Source organism: Arachis hypogaea, chromosome 5, assembly GCF_003086295.3.
Source record: "Arachis hypogaea cultivar Tifrunner chromosome 5, arahy.Tifrunner.gnm2.J5K5, whole genome shotgun sequence".
Classification (NCBI taxonomy): Eukaryota; Viridiplantae; Streptophyta; class Magnoliopsida; order Fabales; family Fabaceae; genus Arachis; species Arachis hypogaea.
In genome coordinates this window covers 10,115,399-10,134,549 of record NC_092040.1, presented here as the reverse complement: position 1 = coordinate 10,134,549, position 19,151 = coordinate 10,115,399, and the positions used below count along the sequence as shown (strand labels likewise).

General features: G+C 33.1%; 2 protein-coding genes across 7 annotated transcripts; both read right to left on the bottom strand.

Annotated features, from left to right (window-relative positions):
• Positions 1-8,713: 8,713 nt before the first annotated feature.
• On the bottom strand, positions 8,714-11,587 carry LOC112800681 (probable polyol transporter 6). Of its 2 annotated transcripts, XM_025843043.3 has the most exons (4): positions 11,389-11,522; positions 10,720-10,757; positions 10,101-10,602; positions 8,714-9,808 (listed from the first exon to the last, which is right to left on the bottom strand). In XM_025843043.3, exons 2-4 carry the CDS (start codon positions 10,727-10,729, stop codon positions 8,905-8,907), a joined length of 1,416 nt encoding a protein of 471 aa, XP_025698828.1. In that variant the 5' UTR covers positions 10,730-10,757; positions 11,389-11,522; the 3' UTR covers positions 8,714-8,904. The 2 variants fall into 2 exon arrangements, with proteins under 2 accessions (XP_025698828.1, XP_025698827.1); XM_025843042.2 differs by lacking the exon at positions 10,720-10,757 and having other exon boundaries at positions 11,389-11,587.
• Positions 11,588-13,127: 1,540 nt separating this feature from the next.
• On the bottom strand, positions 13,128-17,401 carry LOC112800680 (uncharacterized). Of its 5 annotated transcripts, none has more exons than XM_025843039.3 (3): positions 17,025-17,401; positions 15,402-15,530; positions 13,128-14,501 (listed from the first exon to the last, which is right to left on the bottom strand). In XM_025843039.3, the coding sequence occupies exon 3, from the start codon at positions 14,493-14,495 to the stop codon at positions 13,374-13,376; it is 1,122 nt and encodes a 373-aa protein (XP_025698824.1). In that variant the 5' UTR covers positions 14,496-14,501; positions 15,402-15,530; positions 17,025-17,401; the 3' UTR covers positions 13,128-13,373. The 5 variants fall into 5 exon arrangements, with proteins under 5 accessions (XP_025698824.1, XP_072052477.1, XP_025698823.1 ...); XM_072196376.1 differs by having other exon boundaries at positions 15,684-17,350; XM_025843038.3 differs by lacking the exon at positions 15,402-15,530.
• Between the last annotated feature and the right edge of the window lie 1,750 nt (positions 17,402-19,151).

Sequence of the window (19,151 nt, the reverse complement as noted above, 5' to 3'; positions counted from 1 at the left end):
AAAGTAGCTTATGAAAACTGTCTTTTAAAAGACAGCTTTTTAAAAGCTGCAGCACTTACGTTTGGTAAAATCAAATTAAAAATGGCTTTTAATAAGTACAAGCACCATAATTGTGTTTGGTAAAACAGCTTTTAAAAGTTGAAAAAATTATAATAAACATGTTTATAACAAAAAAATAATAGATCTACTGAAAAAATACAAAATTAACGCAAAAAAAAATAATATAAATAGATAGAAGTTCATACCTAATATGTGATAGAGATGTATTTGTGTTGAAATTTGTGAAGATTAGGTTGAAAAATAAAAAATATATGTAGATTGTGTTAGATTTTATGAAGGTTAGGAAGAGAAGTTAGAAATATATGAAGATTTTAATGGCAATATAACAGCGGGAAATATGTGCGGGAAAATGAAAAAAATTTGGTAAGCATAAGCCAGCTTTGAAAAGCTCCCTCCTAGGTGCTTTCAAAAGCACCCCTAACTTTTAAAAGCCGCAAGCACAAGCACTTGAGCTTTTTAATTTACCAAACGCAAAATGACGTGCTTGTGCTTTTTAAAAGCACAAGCACCTCCTGAAAAAGCTTTACCAAACCCAGCCTGAGTGGCGTATATGAGAAGAATTTAGGACTCCTTTTATATAGGTGATGGTAATTATCTTATCTATAAAAAAGACATTTGAATTTAAATATTGCCTAGAGACTCTAGTAGACCGATTTTAATCCTTCTAGTAGAGAAAAGTGATCCGATCCGGTATTTCAGGTTCGGAGACTATTCCAGATAGAGATCCAAAGGTCGGATCGGTAACAAATAATAATAATAGAACCATTTCTCAAATTGATAGATATCACTATTTGACTCTAACTATATATATATTGAGGGACGGATTCAGAAATATTATCATGGGGCCAATAACATATATAATATTAAAAAATTATACAAAAAGTTATATAATGTAAAATGTATTACAAAAATATACCGATAGAGAATATATTTTAAAATACAAAAAAACATGTATGTATTTTTTATTAACGAAGTGGTCGATTTTTTGTATCATAAAATTCATCGATAATAGAATCTGTGTCAAATTTTTCAGTAATTTTCTTTTTAATATAATTAAAAGACAATTAACAAGAAATTCATTTTTCATTTTATTTCTGATTTATTCTTCATAACATTCATAACTGAAAAAGAACTCTCAATTGTAATAGTTGAAACATAAAGAATTAATACCAAATGAATCAAAAAATTTTATTTAATTTAAAAATATTAGTAATAATATCTTTTCATATTTTTTTAATATTGCTACTTACTTTTTAGATATTAGAAATTATTAATATTTAAATTAGGACTAAATATTAAATAATTTTTTTTAAAATTAAATCATATTTAATAATTTATTACTATTAATCATTTTTTTAAAAAATTGGGGCTGAGATCTCCACTCACTCCGCATGCCGGTCCTTTTATATATATATATAATTAAGTTAGTAATTAATTTTTTAAATTATTTATTTTGATAATTATTATATTTAATTTGTTTCGTTAAAATAAAAAATCTCGAGTCTTTATGGATTATTTTACTTTTACAATGGTACGTAGAATTTCATTATAACAAAAGAAAATAAATAACTTAACATTATGTGTCCATGATAGAACAATAATATTAGACGGTCAGCAAAATTATTATTTTTTAAATGTATTATTGAATTGTTAAATTAAAAAAACTAAACTGATAACTAAAGTTGCTATCTAAAATAATAAAATATGGTGATACTTCCGCTTTTCTCTTTAGAATATTAAACAAGCCAAGTTGATCGAGAAAATGTGCCAAAACAAGTAAAACATGCTGATTGCATTTTGCGAAGAACCTGCCTCTGCCTCAGAACTTGTCATAGGCAACACATGCATACATTGTGGGTTGATAGCACACCACAATATCGAATTATAGGGACCTTACATATATGTGGAGCCATTATTAATCATTAATGCTTTGAAGAGCGATTTCGCGCACTACTCACGGCCATGGACCAAATATTTGTCCAAATTCAATGGTATAATTCTGCAAGATACACACAATTCATAAAGGCATACACAACACGTGATCACTGTAATGTAATTAAATATATATATGATAACTTAACAAGGTCAAAGGCGTGTCTGTTAGGATTGAAGTCTCAATAGTGGCCTAGCTAATACAGGATATGCTCTTAAATAATGTATTTTTATGTGGAGATATTCAGTGAGCCCTTGTGGTATTGAAACGAGATGTATTATTTCTGTCGTTTTGGATACTAATTAAGTTGATATGTGTTTGAAAAGGATTTGCATTATTGTGGAAATAAGGTTACTTTGCTTATAGACCAATTTATATGGTAAAGGCTATGTAGTAATACAAAAAAATTGTTGAGTACTATCAAATTTATTACTGCATAATAGTGGCTGATTTATCGTTAGATTTATTGACGATAACTACGTTTCAAATTCTTTGTAAGATTAAATAATTATTGATAGATTATGTTTTCTGATGGTAAATTTGTCGGTAATATTTGGAGTGAAAATAAATTAGATTTCGTAAAAAAATCGACAGTAACTCAATTTAGTGCGAGACAATTCATTTTGGTGATCTACAATTTGACGATAAAAGGAGTGTAAATTTAAATCACGAACCTCTTCTCCTCATTCGAAATCTCACCACCATCACTACTATGGTACAAAGAGTTTAGGAAAGAAACGAAGAATTATTTAAAAAAGTATTATTTTTGTTATTCATATTTTTCATCTTACCAATATATAGACCAATAGTACGCTAAAGAGTACGCTCGTTATGGAATAATATCCTAATAAATTACATTGATTTTTTTCTAATCCTCTTTGATATTTTCCTGATTTTGTTCCCTAATTATGATATTCTAATACTGGCGTCACCATCATTTGCCGCCACCACAATTTTGGCGACCAAAGCCACAACATCCACCTGTTCTCTTATTTCTTAATCAGTTCTTCATTACAGGTTCTTAAACAACTCTTTTTCAATTTTTTAATTTTAGTTTAATTTAGTCTTTGAGTAAAATTTTAGTTTTAATTTTAAATCAGTTTTAAAGTTAGTTCATTTTAGTTTTTTAGTTTTAGTGGATTTAGGTTGATTAATTTAGGTCAGATTCAATATATTAGGTTTTGAATTGTTGAAATGTTTGAAATTCTCTAATTTTATTACTTCCTGTGTTGATGACTGTTTTGCTGAGAAGTTGTTGCTGAGATTGTTTGCTAATTATTTAATTTAGTTTAGGTTTGATTAGAATTTCAATTTTAATTTTGAATCAGTTTTGAAGTTAGTTCAGTTTATTTTTCTAATCTTAGTGGATTTAGATTGATTAAGTTATGTTAGATTCAATACATTAGGTTTTGAATTATTAAAGTGTTTGAAATTGTCTAATTATGTTAATTGTTGCATTGATGACTGTTTTGTTAAGAAATTGTTGCTGAGATTGTTTGATAATTATTTAATTTTAATTTCATTTAGTTTAGCGTTGATTAGAATTTTAATTTTAATTTTGAATCAATTTCAAAGTTAGTTCTGTTTAGTTTTCTAATCTTAGTGGATTTATGTTGATTAAGTTAGGTTATATTTAATACATTAGATTTTGAATTATTGAAGTGTTTAAAATTGTGTAATTGTGTTAATTACTGCGTTGATAATTGTTTTGTTGAGAAATTGTTACTGAGATTGTTTGATAATTTGATGTTTGCAGACATTTCGACAGGTAGAGGTACTGCGAATCAGGCTGCTATTCATGGTCGTAGCCATGGTCGGGGTAGAGGAAGGGTTTCTTCTGGTACCTCCGGAACTTCTGGATCCTCTCCCTCTACTCCGACCACTCCGATGGCATCACAGGATGCAGATTTAACGGACTAACCGTTCATCAGGGTCTTTAACGCAGTCTCTTATCGCTCAGCAGCCCGCATTTACGTCGACATCGCCTCCAGCAATGGATGCTGCATCCCCAGAGTCTAGCCACGGAAGTAAGGCAGCAGCTGATGCCCCTCCACCACCTCCCATTGTACGGTTGAAGATTTATCCAGATGACTGCACGGGGTAAGTATCACGTTGAGTTTCATGTATTTCCTATTTATGGTTATTGCTGAGAGTGTCTGAAAATTGATTCTAGTTTAGCGGATTTAGGTTTAAATGCTGGTTAGTATTTTTAAGTTTCAATGATTATGATTAACTTTAATTTGTTGCTAAAAGTTCTTGAAAATTGATTCCTGTCTAATGGATTTAGATTGATTTAGTTATCTGGTTAGTGTTTTCTGTTTCAATGATTATGGTGGTTGTTGAAAGTTCTTGAAAATTGATTCCTGTTTAGTAAATTTTAGTTGGCTAGTTAGTGTTTCTAAGTTTCAACGATTATGATTAACTTTATTGCTGAAAATTCCTGAAAATTGATTCTTCTCTAGTAGATTTAAGTTTATTTGGTTGCCTGATTAGTACATGTTTCAATGATTATGGTTGTTGCTGAAAGTTCTTGAAAATTGATTCTTATTTAGTGGTTTCGGGTTGATTTGATTGGCTGGCTAGTGTTTTTAAATTTCAACGATTATGACTAACTTTATTGTTGAAAGCTCCTGAAAATTAATTCCTGTCTAATGGATTTAGCTTGATTTGGTTGCTTGGTTAGCATTTTTTGTTTCAATGATTATGATTGTTACTAAAAGTTCCTAAAAATTGATTCCTGTTTAGTGGATTTAGGTTGAATTGGTTGGCTGGTTAATGTTTTAAGTTTTAATGATTATGATTAACTTTATTGCTAAAAGTTCTTAAAAAGTGATTCCTATTTAGTGGATTTAGGTTGATTTAGTTGGTTGGTTAGTGTTTTAAATTTCAACGATTATGATTAATTTTATTACTAAAATTTCTTGAAAATTAATTCCTATTTAGTGGATTAAGGTTGATTTGGTTGCTTAGTTATTGTTTTAAGTTTTAATGATTATGATTTCTGTTTAATGGATTTAGGTTGATTCCTGTTTGTGAGTTGTTAGGTTTGTGCCGAACAATGACATCTATACTTAGGAGATGACCAATGTTATTAAGCTGATGTACGACCATTCTTGGTCCAGTTACATAAAGATCCCCGCTGAGACTAGGGAGGGATGGTTTTAAAAATGGGCGGTAATTAGTCTATTTTTTTAGTTTCAAACCTTTTTAGCTAGTTTATAGTTTCTATCTTGCTTAACTAATTTTAAAGTTTCTGTGTTGTAGCTGCACTTTAGGTGGGATGCTGAGTACGACCTAACCATCGTGAAGATATTCGACCATAAAATGGGTCTGAGGCTCCAACAGATGTTGGATGATGTTCGTCAGGGACGAGACCACTGGACGACCTAAGCCATTTATACTAAACCTTTATAAAGAAGGCCCTGCTTGTTCATTGGCAGACCGATGAGGGGTTCCAGTATCAGCGTCTCATCAACAGAGCTAATAGGGTCTCAGCAAGATCGTTCAAGTATACTGGTAGCTCAACGACCTTCATAAAGACTAAGGTCAGGTTGGTATGTAACATGAATTTAATTTTATTAATAACAGTTATATTCTTCTACATATCATTACTAGGCATCCTAATCATATTGTTTCAATGTAACATGTGTAGACAAAATCGTTGGATCGTGAGACGACATTGTACACCTATACATTGAAGGAGAACAAAAAGACATTTGATGATCAGCGGTCTCAGGACCATTATGTGAGTAAACATACATCTAATTATCTTCTGCTATAAAATTATTAGATATTAACTGTATATCTATCGTACTAGTCAAAATAACTTGTGTTAATTACACAGGAGTCCTACACATAGAAACTAGAAGTTGCGACTCAGCAGTCTTAGCAAGGTGGGGAGGATGCCACCGATAGCTCTCCAGCTTAAATCGTTGATCCCGATGCGGTTTGGCGCGAGACCGCCTCAGCGTCATACAAAACTCATATATACGTGATGGGGTCATTCTTCGTCAGTAGCCTCCACACCTCCACGTTGAGGTTATCGTCAGGCTCCGCCACTAGTCAAGCCGTTGAGTCTGAGGAAGACGTGGATTTGAGGCTGCAGGTGCAGGAGCTCCAACGCAACCTTCAATAGCAGACTCAAGAGTTTAACGATTATCGGGAGATGTATCAGGAGATTCTCACCCGAATGACATCTACGGATGAGCTCAGGCTGGAGTAGAGGGAGTCGCTGGAGCAGATGCAGTGTATGGAGGCTTCAGATGGAGGTGTACCGGGCCTAGATGCGCGCTGTTGGCATCGACCTTGCTGGTGGCAGTTGTCCTGCTGGTGGCATATGGATATCACCGCCTTCTACGCTGCCGACTCAAGGCCACAGGACTGACGACGACGATCTAAATCTGTAATTATTAGCTTTCGTTTTATTGTTTCATTATATTTATTTGATGTACTTGCCTTTTAATCAGTAACCAATTGGTTTTCCGAGCTGATAATCCATCGCAAAATTACCATCGAACGAAAAGATTACAACGATAAACATTTACCGGTGAAGTTTATATTGCTGATTGTTCCGACGGTATTCAACGTTTTTCTTATAGTATTGTTGTGGATCACATTCGATGTGTCAAATTTTAGCTGAAGAAAGAATATGAATGTGGGTCAGATGCGTCGCCTATTTTTTTTCCTTCCGTATTTTCTTTGTCAGCATACTAAAAACTAATTTATTATGAATTGGAATTTCATTTAAAGATTATAAATTACTGCATACATAAAATAAAATTTGAATCATTGGCACTTACTCAACTAAACTAGTGAGCTAACTACTTGATCAATATGTTGCCTATAAAACTTGTATTCTTGTAATATGAATTAAAAATGTTGGAGAGACAATAAAAAATAATCCAAAATAATTAAAATTATCTTATTTTATATTTAGTTTTTCTTTTTATTTTGTATGCTTTAATTATCACTAGAATAATTAGATAATTTTAGATGTAACTAGAATAATTAGATAATTTTAGATGTAATAAGTGTGTAACTATAAATAGTTGGATACTACATGTATAAAATTATGAGTATTAAGTTGAATAAGATACTTTTAAATTATGATCTCTCTAGCATTATTGTATGAATTTATGTCGTCACTAGCAGTAATGTCAATTAGAAATTCAATTTTTTTCAACCAACATAAATTAATTTTTTTATTTTAAATTCTAAATTTTAAATTTTAAATCATAAATCCTAAATCTTAAATTTATATCTTAAACTCTAGCTCTAAATCCTAAATTCTTAAAAATATAAGGTTAAAAAAATAATTTAAAAAATTTGTAATATTGGTTATTTAAAAGTTAGGTTTCTTATACTTTCTATAATGTAAAAGGTTATTATTAAGTGTTTTTAGAGTATGAGATTATATACTTTAACAACTTAGAAATTATGCTTTAATACAGTTTTAAGTGATAGAAAGAGCATAATATATAATACAGATAGAGCACCTAATATAATTTATGACTTTTAATTTAGTGGCTTCGTGTATCTAAATTTTGCTCCCTTTGTCTAGCTACTTCAACTTTCAATTCTGTAGTAAACTTCCAAACAAACTTGAACAATCTGTTAGTGGGATATCAACAATCAAATGAAGTATATGATCTCATTCTGGTACTAGAAGCTAATGAAACTTACAAGTTGCACGTCCCATATGACTAAAAGTTTGCTGAAAACAAAAACTTAGATTAGCCAACTGAAATATTTTCAACTTAAAAAACTATAAAACTTCATGGGTTTGGTTCGGTGCCTTTTGAACCACTTCTAACATTAAAGTCATTTCTCTACAGTATATAATAAAGAGCTAGATTATGCCATCTTCTCAACAAACTTTGAGAAGTGCTTTTAGATGGACTTTTAAAGGAGTAAATTTGGGGAGTAAATAATTGCATTTATTTTCTTGGTTTAGTTCTCAAAAGCAGTCTCATTTGAAAAAAAGAAAAAAATATATGAGTTTATCTACGTCATGCATCATTTTTGGAGATGTTATCTTACGGTTGATGAAACTTGATAAAGAATAATACATGTGATCCATAATTTTATTGGCGAAGATATAAATTATCAAACAAGTTTAAGGGTAGTTTGCATTGGCTTTGAAAAAAGTATTTATTTATTTAAAAAATAATTTAAAAGTTATTTCATATTTAAATAAATTTTTTAAAAAAAAATTAAATATTTAAAACGTCTTTTATTTATATTTTAAAAAAAATAAAATATGATTAGTTTTTAAGAAAAATAAATAGTTTATTTTTTTAATAAAAGTACTTTTCTTAAAAAATATATCTAGACATATTTAAAATTTAATAAAAATATATTTTTATAAAAAATATTTTTTTCACTTAAATAAATCAATTTAAACCAACACTAAATTACACAAATATGATAATAGAATCATTTTAGTAAAACTATGTTACCGTAACTAACTACGGTAACTATAGTATTTTAAAAATATTGTTAAAATTAAAATAATAATTTTTATTATTAAATAATACTTTTATTTTTTAAATATTATTTAAAAAAATATTATCAAAATATAAAAAAATATATATAACTTTAATTTTAATAATATTTGCATAATTATGATAGCACAGTGATACTAGAATCCACCATATCATAATTGAACTAAAATTGATGCATGGAATTAATAAAAATACAATAACATAAGAGAGAGAGACATAGATGAAAGAAGTATTGAAGCCATCCATATTATTACATAGGGAAAACTCATCAAGAAATGGCTAATGTATGTCAAAACTCATGGAGCAGAGAGATGTCAATACTCAATACTACTATTATCTCAATGGAGGGGAAGAAGAAATCTATAGTAACAATAATAATGATGATACTAAGAAATAAAAGCTAAACTACTATGCATTGTTGTAGCCATTGATGACATGCTTCACTTGGTTATTATTATTGATGTCATTAGTTTTCCCAAATATACTCTCCATGTCCTCTAAAGACCTACCTTTGGTTTCAGGCAAGAAGGAATAATAGAAGCACCAAGCCAAAGCTGTGATAGCAGTATACATAAAGAAAATCCCAGCCATTGTAATCTTCTGATAAATTGAAATGAAACTTGTAACCACCACAACATTTGTGAACCTGTTGACAGTGACACCCACACCAAGACCCTGTGCTCTCAACCTGAGTGGAAAAATCTCTGAGCTATACACCCATGTAACAGGTCCAAGGCCTATTGCAGTGAAAGCCACATAGATGTAAGTGAATACAATGGTGAAACTTATTGCCCAAGAAACCTTGTCATCTGAATGCTCCACTATTCTCATGCATGCACCTAAGCCTAGAAGAGACACAGCAACACCACCAGAACTAACCAGCAACAAGATCCTTCTTCCAACTCTGTCCAACAAGAATGTTGATATCAACACGAAAACGGCATCGCTGATTCCCATTCCAACAGTTGCTAGTAACAACACGCTCTTATCAGTGATTCCTGTTCTCTCAAAGATTCTTGGAGTGTACATGAAAATAGCCTCTATCCCGATGATTTGCTGGAACAAATGGACGCCGGTGGCTGCGATTAGGATTCGCCGAACAGGCGGCGAAGGATTGCATAGAAGCTCTCGGAGCGCTCCTCCGCCACTCCGACTCCTCTTTGGCACTTGGACAATGTCTTGTGTGCTTCTTGGATCGATGCCTGCGGCGGTTTTTATCTCTTGCAACCGTTGCTCTGCTTCTTGTTTCGTGTTTGACACGCGCATCAGAACTTCCCTCGCATCACCAATACGCCCTTGCATCACCAGCCACCTGTTTAATTAAGCCGTCATCAAAACCACTTATCTCACGAGCACAAGGTGAAAACTCAGGTACAGTTTTATTTAAAGGTGAAAACTTAAGTGTAATCGATTTCACATGAAGTTGATACCTGAAAACCGTTAAATGATTTGACTGATATGACTAAATTTTTATCTAACGGCTCTCAGCTATCAACTTCACCTGAGTTTTCACCTTAATCAAATCTGTCAAATCATTTAACGACTTTCAACTATCAACTTCAAACACAAAAACAATAAAAGAGTCCAATTTGAATGATGATCACCTTGGCGACTCAACAAGCTTGAGCATGAGAATGGCCAGAGCCAAAGAAGGGAATGCAGGAACAAAAAGCATGGTTCTCCAGCCAATTTGAAGGGGCAAGCGACCGAAGAAGTAGTTAGAGACATAGCCCAATAAGAGACCCAAGTTGATGGACACGTCAGGGAGAGCGGTTAGGAAGCCTCTGTAGGAAGGAGAAGAGATCTCAGCGCTGTAAACTGGTGCAATCATGAGGGCAAAACCCGCACCAATACCCGCCGTGCATCTTCCAGCCATCAATGCTGAGTAGTTTGGACCGTACCCCATCAAAATGGACCCCAACAAGAAGATGATGGAAGAGAGGATGATGGTGTTTCTCCGTCCTATGATATCAGAGATTCTTCCTGCCAGCAAGGATCCCGGTAATGCACATGCATTCAAGATTCCTGCTAGCAGTTGAACCTGTAGATCACTGATTCGTAGTTCTTCCTTTATGTATAACAATGCTCCTGCCATCACTCCTGTAGCTGTACAAGAACAAAATACATTTTGCTTCTTTCTTAGAAATCTTCATTTTGATTGCTTATACATGTCTTTGTTTAAGCATTAAAACTGAAAAAGAGTAGTGATATATATATACTCACTTGAACTCATCACCTCATCACCATAAGATGGAGTGTGACTATCACCCACAAAAAATAAATAACACGCACAATAAGTCACACTAATATTTTTAATTAAACAATACCAAACATTATTTCAAAGTGTTACTAAGTTGTACAACCCAATTAATTAAAATGTTTTCCAAAATCTATTCCATCCAGACCTACTAATAGCAACAACAGTTAAACCCTATTCTATTTAGGTAGCTTTTATTTTGAGATACTAGATACTGAGAGACTGAAATTCAGTATTATGTTTGTTAGTTTAGGTATTAAAATTTCTGTCTCTTTGTCTTCAAAATTTCAATATTTCAATACCTTCAAAAAATAGATATAGGAGACTGAAATTTAAGAGATAAAAATTGAAACTTTAATAATATTTTATACTTAAAATATTCTCATTTTAATTAATTAATTCTAATTTTATCTTTTGAACAAATTAAATTAGAACTTCATTTTTGTTTTAATTTTTGTCTCCCACTTTACACCAAACAAAATATTGAGATTTATTTCAGTCTTTGTCTCTTAGTTTCTGTCTTTCAGTCTCTGTCCTTCTACCAAACGCTACCTTAAAGTGAGATTCGTTATGTGGACTAAAGGATATACTGAGTTAGAATTTAGAACATAGTAGAAGAAGAAATAGATACTCACAGTAGCCAAATATAGCAGAGATAATAGAGGCAGCTACCACACAAGCACAAGCATAGTTGTTAAATTTTGTATGACTATAGTCCTCATTATTGTGGCCACTACCATCTTTCATGGCCCTTTGGCACTGGCATTGCACGTTTGTTTCTTGTCCCGGACACATTGTGTGAAGTTGCTAATTGTGTGATTTTTGTAAAAACTGAAAAATGATGCAACACTCGTATATATAGTGACTACATAGAGACTCTAATTTGGCATTACAACAGTCCATGAGGCCAATTATTTATTTATATATATTGTTTAATCAAGCAGATGTTGCTTCACTCTAAGAAAGAATTATAATGCCTCCACCTCAATTTGCGGTGATTTTCATTGTGTATTATTTAATTTAACATAGAGTATTATATAGTGTATTTTTAATTTCAAAATGCCTGCCTCTTCAAAACTTGTTGACTCAAGAACTATGTAAATGACTCTTCAAAATGAGACGAAGGTAGTTAGTATCGAGTTTTCTTGTATTATGTCGTTTTTATTGTGAAATTACTTAGTGATGTCTACTCTTCATTTCAACAAAAACCAATTTCACTATCACCCCTTCTCTTCTCTTCCAAAGGGAAAAACAAATTCGCTAATTTAGTATGATATAAATTGTCGTCAAATTCGCATCTATCAACGTCCATAGGGAATTTACATATATTATTACAAAATATTGTTGCCATGTGGAGTTTATGAATGTAATCGGTATTCCTCATGTGGAGCCTATTGGTTTCTTGATTTACTTTGTGAAGGATGATCGTCCATACCGGGATCATAAAGGTCGTAACTTATTGACAACCTAACCAAATTTTAGATTTTAGATTCCCTTCGAATCTTCCCATCCCTTTTCCAATTTCTTTCTACGTGTTCTAATCAGATCAATCAACCTGTGTAAATTTACAAAATGTTAAAATAATTTAATTTTTATTTCCCGAGATAAAACAATTTTTGCACAGGCATCCAATTTAATATTATCACATCATAAAATATAACATTTTTAAATTCACTACTTAAAAAGTTTTTAAAACATAAATTTAAATAGATGATCACATAATACTCTTTATATTATTATTATTATTATTAGTACATTAAAACTAACTCAATAGTTATTATAGAACTTTTGTCAAAAAAATCATTACTCAATTCTTAGCAACAAATTAGTGTCTAAACTCTAAACTAATTATGTATTCATAATATGTGAAGATCATAGGTAACATAATAATAAAACCAATCATTGTACAACAAAAACCACTATCGCATATATAAATATGTATTTAACATCTCAAAAATATTTTTATTATACTCCATAAATAAGTTGATAATATAATAATATTTTCATTATTTAATTAAAAAATATGATATTAATATATATAAACTTATAACAATTAATTTGTTAGTTAATATTAGTACATATGAAACATTTTTTTGTAATAAAACAACTTTTGAAAGAATAAGTTCATCATTTCCATGCAATTGAACTCACAATTTATGGTTAGTCTTCGAAGCATTTCATGTGATTCTTCTCAAAAAGTATAACTAAACTTTGTTGTTAGTCCATTTGAGTCTGAGATAAAGTGTTCGATTCTCATTCCCTTCTCCCTTCAATTATAGTACATTGAATTATACTTTTTTTTATTTTTATTTTTTTCAGTCCCACGTCACTGCCTAAACTATCGTTTCCAAACTACAAAACAGGCACATCCAAAGCCTCAATAATCTGCATTCTGCAATTTGCATCTTATTAGAGTTTCCTTAAACTTGAAGTCTAAATTGAGCACATCCAAACTAACTAATTTGAGACTTACATAGGAAAGCAAAAACATGTGCTTACTATCAAGAAGCAAACAATTAACAAGTCGGAACTTTTACGCAAAAATAAATAGATGCACCTACATAAATTATCCAAGGACATGAAAGAGTTTGGCAAAAGCTTACACGGCCTGGAAAGAGATTTAAAATGGTCTCTCTGGAATTGTCTTCCCCAAAATTGCCTCCCAAACTGAAGGTGAAAATGGTGCTTTCTTGTCCAAAAACTCCCTCACAGCCTTCTTATCAAGATTAAAGCCCTTATCTGTTAATGTCTTGATAGCATCCTTTGCTTCTTCAACACCTTTTTCCTTGCAGAAACTGTCTACTAAGCCTACAAAAGTAGTTGTGTTCGGATAATGACCTGCTTCCAACATCTCCACACAGAATTCAAAAGCATCCTGTAATCTGCCACATTTGCATAGTCCTTGTACAAGGACAGTGTAACTGAAAACGTTTGGTGAAATGCCATTGCTTTGCATTTTCCGAAAAATCCTTATGGCATCGTCTGCTTTGTGGGCCTTCGTAAAGCCTTCCACTACAGCTGTATATATGACAATCTCCGGAATGGTACCCTTCTCCCGCATCAGGCCAAAAAGCTTCAAGGCTTCTTGAACAAAGCCATCTTTGCATAGACCATCAAGCATGGCCACAGCATTGGGGATAAGACCGGTTTCCTTCATCTTCTTGAAGATCTCATTGGCATCTTGGGGCATAGATTCTGAAGCTGGTTGATTGGGATTTGACCTCTTCGCTTCTTCGGATTGGTTGCCCGAAGCAGACTCGGATGTGTGTGCTGTTTTATTATCAAACCCAAGCTTGAATTTATCAAGGAAACTCTCTCCTGATTGACCAGCAGCCCGACCTGTTTCAGCCATATTTCTGCCATGGAATGCAAGATCAGGTCTTCCATGATCATCCTCAAATTTTGGAGGGAAGGAATGGGAATCTCCACTACGTTCCCTCACACGCGGACGAGGAGGCTGATTAGTTGGCCTACCACCTCTCAAAGGTCTATCTGGAATTGGTTCTGGCGGAAACTGTTGATTGCCATATCCCTCCTGGCTTCCATTGATACCACTGCCATTAAAATTTGACTGTTTAAGAGAAAAATCCTCATCATGAGATTCTTGTACATGCTGTTTGCTTCTTCCACCGCCATCATCAACAAAGCTATAATGGCGCAAAGTCTTAAAGCATGGTGCCAGATATTGTTTGGAAGATGCAGGGGGAACTAGTTTATGAAGCCGCCCTAGCATTGTTGGCATGTGAACCTGTTCATAAGTTTCATAAGCTTACAGTCAACAAACTCATTCCGAAATCAAAGAAACAACAACTACACGAAGGAGGGAAACAGACATAAATCACACAATAAATGTTGAATATTCATGTATTCAATTAATTTATCATATGAAAGTGCCTGCAATTGTTATCAATTTAAAATTGTATCTTAAATTGTCAGCAAATGGTGCTGTTATATTAGCATTAAACCAAAGAATGAAATGAAAAAATGCAATGCTCAGTGGTGGTTTTGTATGGACTCAATCCAATTCACTCAATAAAAGAGTAATCAGATGACCCAAAAAACTAATAAGAGTAATCATGATGTCCTCCTAATAAAAAGGACATGAGTATATTACTATATTTACATACAATAAGATCCCCACACAGTAGATTTTCCAATAAAAATGAATCAAGTTATGACTTAGATCAGACCTTTCAATTATCACATATACATTGATTTCCTTTAATCAAGTCAACGGAAAGAAAATTAATTTCCTTTTATAAAAACTCGAGTAATCATAAAGGTCTTCAATGTTATATTTTACAAATAACAATAATATCAAGCATATACATGAAAATATTATCCTACTAGGTGGGATTGGTTATATAAATCAAACGATGTTACGAGTCTTATCATAGGTGAGACTATCTACACATAGATCATATATCAATTATCATATATACATATATATTGGGTGGTGGGCGGGCCGACTCACCGCGCCCAAACCCGGCTTTAACTTTTACTTCTTCTTTTTTCAAAAAAAAGTTACTAAACCATTCATTGAAAAAAACATACAATTTCACAATCCCTAACCAAATTTGTTCCAAATAGTAGCTACCATATGATGCTTCTAATATGAATATGAAGCAAGCAGATGAATTGATGCAACCTTGGATTAGAATTCAGAAGTGCCACTTGAAGGGTCACTTTTATTTAGATCAAAATAGCAAAAGGAACAACTTCATTCCTATGCCACAATTCATCAACTCATGTCCGTCTTTAGACTAGCTGCTAGCACCTTTCACCCAGGAAGTCAAAAAACAACATTATTACAAACGTAAACTCGGTTTAAATCATGTTAACTTAAGAAAAGAAAAAAACATGTCCAATGAAGATTTACATCCAAAGATTATAGGTCAAAAAGTGAATATTGGAATCATGAATAAACCACCTCAGGAAAAGACACTTTGCATAAAACACACAAACCCCAGCCGTAGCTTTCGCAGTACCAGGAAGAATGGAAGATACATATATAGATACACAGGACCCAGGGGCAGCAGCAACGGAGAGGGTGTGAGCCTGCGACGGATCCACGGAGGGGACAGGTGCGACAGCGAGGCGCGACAGCGAGGCGCGACAGCGCCGGCGCCCGATGTTGTAGGTCAATGTGTGTGACGGAGAGAGCCAGAGGCAGAGAGCCCGTGGGTGTTAGGGGGTGGAGGGCTGGAGGTTGATATGAATTCTGTTATACTTACGGGTTATGAGTCTGCTAGGGTTTTTTGCATAGTTATTAGAATTGAACCTGTAATGGACCTGGCCTTAATTGACCCAATCATACGAGCAGGTCACCGGTTCAACCGATAAATCATTGATTCGACCGATTAATCCGATTATAATTAATATAAAATTATAAAAAAAATAAAATCAAAAGTTAAAATACTTTTTCAATTTAAATGAATAAGAGAGCAAAACATATTACAGTCAGTAAATTAATGACTAACAAACTAATCAAAAACATAAATTCAATTTATAAATCAATCCATCAAAATACCGTTATACCAATAGTCCAATATTGCCTGTGTAATTGTCAATACTCAAATATTAAATCAAACTCTTATTACAATAATTGAAGGCTAAGACTAAGACTGAGTCTCTACACATTACACAGAAACTATCTAATCTTACAGCAATAAATTCATCTCGGTGACAGATTTTCAGCAACAAATTCCACTCACTCATAATTTTCAACCAAAAAAAAAATTTAGCTCAGTAACAAATTCAAGAAGTATAGCTCAAAAGATATTTACAACAACAAATTAAACTCAACAGCAACAATAAATTTAGCTCAATACAGCAACAAATTCAACTCAATACAACAATAAATTTGACTCAATACAGCAACAAAAGATGGTTCAGTGATGATTTACAACAACAAAATTGACAGGAGCAAGGGAAAAGAAAAAACTGAAAAAGATAGAAGAGAGGAATGCAGGGATAAAAGAAATAAAAGAACTACAGCAATAAAAGATTTAGCTAAGTGACATTCAGCAACAAATTCAACTTAGAGCAACAATTTAAAAGCAATAGAAGATAGGTATTCCATCATACTCATCTGTCAGCAGAAAATGCTTCATCAATTCAACATGTTTTCCAGAAACAAAAAAAATTGCTCAGCGATATATTCAGCAACAAATTCAACTTACAGCAACAAATTCAGCTCATTGATAATTTTCAACAACAAAACAACTATGATAAAATTGAAAAAGAAAGAACAGGGCCGAAGGAAGCTCACCTGCCCAAGGACCACTTGACGGTGAAGGAAGCTGACCGACTGAACTGACGGCCGAATAAGAAGACGACGACCACCACCACCACCCGAGGGACCAATTCGGTCTGCTTTCTGCCGCCGGCGAAGCGATAGCAGGGAAGACGGCGACTGAGTGCGAGACGTGACGACACAGTCCGCGACGACGAGCTTGAGTCCGCCGAGTCCGAGTCAGTGAGTGCGACTGTGCGAGAGCTTGAAGGCGAGGGAGAGAGTGACGAGAAAGAGACGAGACTCGAGAGAGAAGAGAGACATTGAGGGTACTTGGGGATTGGGGGTGATCCGCTTTAGGGCAACCTGGGGGTGGGGATGTTTAGCAGCGTCGTTTTTCATTTTTTCAAGAGAAAAAAAGCGTGACCGGTCCGGGTCATATAAACCGGCCGGTCACCGTTTTTGCTAAAAAACGCCGGGTCGAACTGCTTTTTACCGAATCTGATGTTTAAACAGTCTAATTAGCGACCCAATTTGATAATTATGATTTTTTTTATTTAGATTTTTTTTTTTTTGCACACGGTATTCTCCAACCAACAGGTTAAAAATTAATATGTTGTGGATCTAAACTCCATTTAAGAGTTTTTCGTTGGCCAATGAATTGCTGCATGCACAAGGCGGAATTCGAACCCTCGACATTTGTTTAAGCGGACGAATAAGCTGACCACTCAAAAATTGGATCATCGGGTTTTTTTTATTATAGCATCTAGTCCGATTATTTTTTTGGGCAAGTTAAATGAGTTAGATCAATTAAATTCTATTTTGGTCTTTAAAATTGGTAAGTTGCATTGATTTAGTCTTTGATTTTTTAATGGTTACAATTTGATTTTTTATATTAAAAAAGTGCATCAATATAGTCTTTTGTGTATTTTCTGTCACCGAAACTCAACATTATTGATAACGTAACTCAAGTCTTGCCACGTTGAACATATTAAAACGACGTCATACACGTTTTAACGCTAAAGAAGGCATTAAATGACATCGTTTGAGGGTTATGACTTATGACAAGCTTGATTATGATAAGATTATTCAAACTCTCAAACGACATAGTTTAATGGCTTATTTATCGTCAAAATATGTACAGTATTGCTTTAATATGTTCAATATGACAAGGCTTAAGTTACGTTACTAATAACGCTGAGTTCTAGTGACAAAAAATACATAAAAGACTATATTAATACACTTTTTTAATTTAAATGACTAAATAAAAATAATTAAAAAATCAAAAACTAAATTAGTATAACTCGTCAATCAATCAGAGATCAAAATAAAACTTAATTTGAGTTGAACAGTAGACTTTGGCTCGTTTATATATATATTTCTTAGAAGTAGACAAAAATTAGAAGCAAACTAATAAAATCCATCATTATTGAATACGGGCCTGCTACACATACAAGCAAAAACGAGTTACAAGTTTTACAAGTTGGCCCAGCCCATAAACAATACACGCGCATGAAGAGGGATTGAATGGAGCGTAACATTCATGCGCTCCAATTCAAACGGTTACATACGGTTCGAGTAATGGCAGACTCTTCCACTTTTTCCACTTCTCAAAGCAATTCGAAGAAAACGTAACCCTTCCATTTTCGAGCAAAATTCCAAAATCAAAATATACAACTCGTCGCTAACCTTCGAAACCTCCATCAACACACCATCAAACTCTCCATAAAGAATCTCCAGAGAAAACAAAGCAACAATACTCAAGGTACGTTACATTATGATTCCTGTATATTTTCCAGATTACGAACTAGGTTTTACTTTTCTTCTACGTTGTTGTTCTAGGGTTTACTGTTATTCTTGCTTCTTTGTTACACTGTTCTTCTACGTTGTTGTTCTAGGTTTTACTCTTATTCTTGTTGTTCTAGATCTTCTGGTAACTGATTTTTGGGGGTATATTCCGTAGATTGGGGATGTATATTGCTTGACCTTGTAATGTTGCTTGACCTTGTATATTGAAGCATGTTTGAGTGATACCTGACTTATATATATGGATGTATCTGAATCATATCTATGGGTGTATCTCACTGTTATCAATGGGTGTATCTGACCCATATATATGGGTGTATCTGACTCATATATATGGGTGTATCTTACTGATATCTT

Bases quoted from the DNA above. Each gene is read 5' to 3' on its own strand.
- LOC112800681 (XM_025843042.2), bottom strand. From the start codon at position 11,548: ATGTGTCCGGGACAAGAAACAAACGTGCAATGCCAGTGCCAAAGGGCC. The intron at 10,603-11,388 runs GTGAGTATCTAT...GTTCTTGTACAG, and splicing joins CTCTGCTATATTTGGCTACT to CTACAGGAGTGATGGCAGGA. The intron at 9,809-10,100 runs GTGATCATCATT...TTAATTAAACAG, and splicing joins AAGCTTGTTGAGTCGCCAAG to GTGGCTGGTGATGCAAGGGC.
- LOC112800680 (XM_025843037.3), bottom strand. From the start codon at position 15,762: ATGTATCTTCCATTCTTCCTG. The intron at 14,502-15,741 runs GTACTGCGAAAG...ACTTATGAACAG, and splicing joins TGTATCTTCCATTCTTCCTG to GTTCACATGCCAACAATGCT.